We start from the raw sequence: 6,838 nt of genomic DNA on the forward strand, positions 1-6,838 counted from the left end.
CTAGTAATTTGAAGAAGTGTCTTAGATATCTAGAGTTTTATTTTAACCCAGTTTTCCAAGTTTCCATCTCTTCCTTATGTTTGTTAAATTTATGTCAATGGATAGCTCATAATTCTTAGAAAGTATAAAATGTTGAAGATAATTGATATTTAAAATATTGTATTGACTTTAAAGTGCTTGGTTAATATAAGCAATAATTAGAATGTTCTGGCTAACATCAAATCTTGAAAGACATGTTTTTAACCTTGTTTGGATGTGACAGAGCAACCATGAAGATCAGAAATGCAGTGCTTCAGGAATGTGGGCTGGAAGTCAAGTTAATGGATAAAAGGTCCTCACTGGGTAGTATCAATTGGCTAATATTGTAAGTCTTAGTTGGAATTTCCTTTAATACAAATATATCTGTGCTGGGACACTAAACGTTTTGATCAATAAGTGTTTTGATATGCTTGTCAATTTCTAGTGTTGATGAGCATTATCTTTCAGACACGCTATCTTCAAATGTTAGTGTGCCTTCACAGGATATAAGAAGTGCCAATATTTCACATGAATCATCCACTTAATAGTAATAATTAGCTATTTTCCCCATTCTTAGATGTCTCACTCCCTGAAAACTTTAATGAAATTGTCCTAAATTTACTGTGTAAAAAATATCTGCTCTAAATTTTCTTTGAGTTATTTATATAAGTTTTTATTTATTTAAGTTATATATTTATATAAGTTAATATAGCTTTTTACATTTTAGATCTTGAATGAAAAACTACAATATTTATGATGTTTAAATCATTACAGTTGGATAGAAGCATCTTTTTAAATGAGGGAAGAATATTGGAAAGAAATAAATGTCTTTTTGCTGAAATTTATGCAAACACACAGCTACTCAGTGGTAATATTTTAAATTTTTTCTCCTTGATTCTATTACCCATTTCTCTTCCTTATTATTTTCTTTATGTCTCTCAATTCTTTTTACCAGTTTCTTTTTTGGCCCACATCTTCAATTATTTCCTCTTTTAAATAATTTTCCCTTCTTCCTCATTTCTGTCTTTTTCCTTCATTTTTTTCCCTCCTCATATAAACCTCACAAGTACATTCAAGCAGGAATGGAGCTTATAAGTAAAGAAGCAAAATGTTGAATTGTGAGGCAAAAGTAATTGCTTTTTGTATATTAGACAAATCTAAATATAATAGAAAAATGGTAGAATCTTTCACATACCTGCTATCTGTAAGTTATACTCATATTTCATTATATATATTAAACAATTCAGTGATTTTTTTTCTGTTCAGTGTATTTATTTGAACCAAAATGGGAGTGCTAAACTATGTTTCTCTATGTAAAGCTGCAGCTTTAGCTGTTAGTCTAGTATACCATGAATTAATAATCATCTGATATTGACTTTAGTTGAGGTGAATACCAAGATTTATTGACCTGAGTACAAAATATGGACCAAAGTGAAACCTCTGTCAATACTTATTTACCTTTACAGGGACAATTAATCTTGATACTCATTGAAACAAGAAGTCGATATATGTATTGTTATGTACTTTTGGAGACTTTCCATTAGAAATATTGGCAAGTCCCGGTTTTGTAGCCATAGATTTAAAAGGCCTATCAATTTAAATGTTTTGGATATCAAAAGCTAAAACATGTAAAATATCACACTGTTATTCACCAGAAATTAAAAAATCAAACGTCTTCTCAGAACAGGTCAATGTGAATTCCCTTGTCTAGAAGTCATCAGCTTAGCTGATGCTTTTTTAGTAATATGAACTGCCGAGGAGACAGCCAGTACTTCTCAATGAATGATCCAATCTTGCTAAAAGTCAGGCTATTCTCTGCTATAAGATCTGAACATTCCTCCCAGTGTTGAATGACACTGGAGAGTAAACCGTCTCCCCACCCCCAGTGTGCCTTAGTTTCCTCAGGAGGGCTTCCTTTGTAGGCAGCCTGCGTGGCTGAGAGAAGTCCAGGCTGTGAGATTGGGACCCCTTGGTTTTTGTTTTGAAATAAAATGGTACATGTAAGAGAAACTTTTACTTCACAAGGGGTAGAAATGTAATGAAGTACTTGACATGTATGTATGCAATGTTGAGGCTGAATTTCCAGGAAGAGAGAGAGCATATTACCTTAAGTCTATGAATTTCCTGTACAGAATCTGATGTCAAGAATTGCCCTTTTAAACCATGCCCCACCAAACAACAACAGCAACAAACAACAAAAGCAATAAATGAACCCAAAGCCTCAAAACTGAATGGAAATCACTATTGAAGTAGATCTGACTTATAAGAATAAAACTTACTTTCCTTACATAAATTCGGATGAAAAGCTTACATCTCACCATATCCATTTCATCCATTGCTGTAATAGCCAAGTTGTTGTTGTTGTTGTTATGTGCCATCGAGTCGGCCCCGACTCATAGCAACCCCCTCCTTGGGTTTCCGAGGCAGTATCACTATGAAAGTAGGATTGCCCAACCTTCTTTCCGAGGAGTGGCTGATGGGTTTGAACCGCCAGTCTTCTGGTTAGCAGTCAAGTGCTTTAGCCACTATGCTACCGGAGCTCTGATCTCTTAATAAAGAGAAGAGGCTGTTTACTTAAGGAAGTGTTCAGAGACCTCGAGAAAGATATCAAGGATCTATATCTATCTATCTATAAAATATATTCATAAGTTTACAATTAGAATAATGTAAGAGATTTATCTTCATATTTTTTTTAACAGCTTTCAGTTTCTTTTTTTATGGCCATTCTTAACATTGTTTCAAAATTGTTTATAATGCCCAATATAACATAGCATGCCAAAATATGTAGATAAAAGTCATGAATTAGCTAATATCTACAAACAATCAACACTTTAGTAGATCTGTGTTCAGCTTTAAGTTCTAAAATGAATAACATTTATTTATTTATTTATTTATTTGTGGAACTGACTGTCATCTTCGGATAATGATTGCTTTTTGGGGGATTATTTTCATAAAATAAAAGATGTATACTAATGTTTTGTTAATTTGTGTTGTACAGCAGAGAAGTCTTTTAAGAATTTGTACTATGTGTTGTTAATAAGGATAGCAAAAAAAAAAAAAAAAATAGCCGGCAAAGACCAAACATATTCCCACACCAAACATGAGCTCAGAAGTTCCAGGAGAGCCACTGTCTTTTAAAATGCCTCATTGACATTTTATCAGCTGTAGCAGTATCAATCACATACACAAAGGTATACCTGGTCTACCAGGGAGCAGGCCTCTGGAAAGCATAAGCTTGCTTGAAGGACCTTGAGGCTCAGAAGCAGCTCATCTCACTTCCTCTCCTTTTTGAAGTACAAAAACCATCCACTACTTAGGGTAAGAACCAGTTTAGACAAAACCATTACTAACCAGTTTAGACAAAACATAGCAGTTTAGTAAAGCTGCAGATTTAGCTGTTAGTCTATGCTAGGCCGAGGGCTATTGCCAATGAATGGATTCAGATTCAGATTCACAGCAACCCTACAGGACAGAGTGGAACTGCCCCATAGGGTTTCTGAAGCTGTAGACTTTATGGAAGTAGAATGCCTCATATTTCTCCCACAGAGGGGATGGTCGTTTTGAACTACCAATCTTTCAGTTAGCAGCTGAGCACTTAACCACCAGGGCTCCTCTAGAGAAATGCTAATGGCCCCATATTCTGTGATTGGTGGGAGGAAAAATGCCTTGTGAGATCTATAAAGAGCCAGCTTAAAAACCAAAACCAAACTATCAAAGCAGACTGCCTTATCTTTCTTCAGCTGAGCAGCTAGCTGGTGGGTTCAAGCCTCCAACCTTTTGTCTAGCAGCCAAATACCTTAACCACTATGCCACCAGAGCTCCTTAAAGGCCCAGCTTACATATGTGTGTGTGGGGGCGGGAGGTGAAGGGAGAGAGGTAAGGAGCTAGTGGGAGAGCAGGAAAGAAAGAGGAAGAACAAGGTAGGGACAGATTGGAAGGGGCCAAAGAGCAATCTGTATACACCTCACAGCCATCCTTTTGAAGATGAAAGATCTTCCCTTCTATGGAGGAACATGCCAACAGCCCTTAAAGAATTCAGACTATACTATGTTGAAGGTAAACAAGGGGGTGGAGTTCAGTAGTCTAAAGTAAGCAGTGGGTAGAGATGGAGGGTATCCATGGAACAGTATATATGACAAAGAAATCCTTTAAACTGAATGAAAAAGAGGGAGGCATTTGTTTGTCTGAAAACAAGAACAACAACAATTAGATTTGAGTTCTTCAGGTAGGTTGTTCCCTTGGAAAACTACATAAAATCATCACAATACTTTTTCATATCAATACTTTAAAGTACTGACTTCATTTTGGTTGGAGAATGGATTGAAGTGGAAAAAATAAAAATTAAAAAAAAAAAAGCTGTTGTTTTTACTATGGAAAGTACATGATCTTGGAGTTAGATGGACCAGAATTTGTATCATTAGGTAGTTTTCTGACATTGGACTATTTACTTTCTCTGTTTCCTCAGTTAAATAATGAGGAGATTTTTCTTAACATTTCTGTGAGGATTAAAATAGATGAATGTATTTTAAAAATGCCTAGCATAGTATATAGCATAGGTGCTCAATTATATTAATTTATTCCCTCATGCGAAGGATTCTGGAAGTCCCTATTGAAAGAAGCCATCACCATTTATAAGACATTAGGATGATATGATATTGAATGATTATATTATTAAATATGCCTGTATTCTAAATTTGTTCCCTAGAATGAGTAGAATTTTCTTTTTAAGTATGAGAAAATATGAAAATGAGACAATTCATTTACCATCATATTCTTACTGCTTAGATATGCTGGTCAATATATACTTTACTTTACTTTCAATGCCCTTTCTAATTGTAGAGGTACATGATGGCAATAATCTTCTTGGGAGCTCTGGTAGCATAGTGCCTAAGGCACTTGACTGCTAACCAGAAGGCTGGCGGTTCAAACCCACCAGCCACTCCTTGGAAGGAAGATGGGGCAATCTACTTCTACAATGATACTCCCTCGGAAACCCAAGGAGGGGTCGCTATGAGTTGGGTCTGACTTGACAGCACATAACAACAACAACAATCTTCAGGAGGACCTACGAGGCCTTGTGTAATCTGCCTATCTCTCCCATCACTCCCTTGTCACTCCTTCACTGTCCACATTCCAACCTCACTGGGCTTCACTCATTTCTCCAACATCCCAAACTTCTTTCCTCTTCAGGATCTTTGTTACCTCCCCTTGGAATATTCCTCCTACACTGCCCATTCCCTTTCCCTCTGTTCCCTCCCATCTGTATTTGGTGAAATTTTAATTATTCTTTATATCTCACCATGTTACTTCCTTGCATCGTCTTATCTGAGCCCCTAGACTAGGTTAAAGGCTTTCCCAGCATCCATCCTGCTATTTATCACAATGATAATTAATTAATTAGCTGGGTACATATTGACTAATATCTGCCTTTTCCTCAGACAAATCATCAATGAGGACAGGGGCTACGTCTGTCTTAATCATCACTATGTTCCCTCTTTCACCTCTGTGCCTGGCACAGAATAGACTATCAATAACTATTTGTTAAATAAATGATGCTAGATGAAGAATCAAGTTAGGAACTACATTAAACTCAAACTCATTGCTGTTGAATCGGTTCCGACTCATAGTGACCCCCTGCCCCCATTGGGTTTCTAAGGCTGTAAATATTTATGGAAGCAGACTGTCTCATCTTTCTTTCTTGGAGAGGATGGTGGGTTCAAACCACAGACCTTTTGGTTAGCAGCCCAATGCCTTAACCACTATACCACCAGAGCTCCTTAGTGACTACATTAGCACAGTTATTTATAAGATTGCTGAGTCCCACTGTGCTCAACATCAGTAATTGTATTTTTAGTTCATGCTCTCTGGACTATAAAATGGCACGATGTGGTCCCATGGACCCACAGAGTAACATCTGAGCAAGTTATCTATTCAACAAAGAAAGGTAACTCAGCCCAGGAGGCCAGTATCTCTTCTTCTTCTTCTTTTTTTTTTTGGTATCTGATATAGTCTATTTAGGATTAATGGAGGGAAAAGCAAAAAACATTGCTTAGCAACAATTATCCACAGACCTAAGGTCTACAAACTCTTTTTTTTTTCTAATGTTAAAATACACAGGTTTTTTTTTTTTTTTTTTTTTGGAGAGGAAGAGAACTTGAAATAAATCAGAAAATGCCTTCATATTATTCATTCTTTTCATATACTTCAAATTTGTACTTAATACCATTCTCTTCCTGGACATCAGAAGGAACACCTGGGTATTCTGGGAGAAGTTTATATTTCTGTAAATCAATTTCAGGGAAAAATATGTCACTTTTAAATTCCTGCATGATCCTTGTCACAAACAGTCTAAGATGGCCTGGCTGGTCCATAGCTTCCTTGTAGACAGAACTGCCTCCAATTATCCAAACCATTTCCACTTTATTTCCTATTTCTGGTTGCTCAATAAGTTTTAAGGCATCATCCAGACTTTTGGCGAGAAAATGAGCTCCTTGTAGGGGTTCCTTGAGTTCTCTACTGAGAACTAAATTAATTCTATCTTTCAAAGGTCTATGCTTCTTGGAAATGGAGAACCAGGGTCTTCCTACCCATAATCACCACATTCTGTTTACCATCTACGGAAGAAGATGTGGTCGTGGTCATTCTTTGAAAATACTTTAATTCATTCCTGAGCAGGGGCCAGGATAGGTCTCCATTCTTGCTGATGCCCATGTTCTGGGGCACAGTGATGATACAGTTTAGCTGATGAACCATGACAGCAACAGTATCTCTTCTTTTGTATGATATTTGATGGCACATTATTTAGACTATCAAATATCCT

The 6,838-nt window shown here is 36.5% G+C and overlaps 1 protein-coding gene across 1 annotated transcript; it reads right to left on the reverse strand.

Annotated features, from left to right (window-relative positions):
* Positions 1-6,200: 6,200 nt before the first annotated feature.
* Positions 6,201-6,771, reverse strand: LOC103201890 (dihydrofolate reductase-like). The gene is given in 2 exon segments (XM_042781760.1): positions 6,201-6,593; positions 6,595-6,771. Coding segments are annotated over 2 exon segments (570 nt in total).
* Between the last annotated feature and the right edge of the window lie 67 nt (positions 6,772-6,838).

This window comes from Orycteropus afer, unplaced genomic scaffold (genome assembly GCF_000298275.1).
Source record: "Orycteropus afer afer isolate SDZICR_OR568_19922 unplaced genomic scaffold, OryAfe1.0 scaffold00168, whole genome shotgun sequence".
Classification (NCBI taxonomy): domain Eukaryota; kingdom Metazoa; phylum Chordata; class Mammalia; order Tubulidentata; family Orycteropodidae; genus Orycteropus; species Orycteropus afer.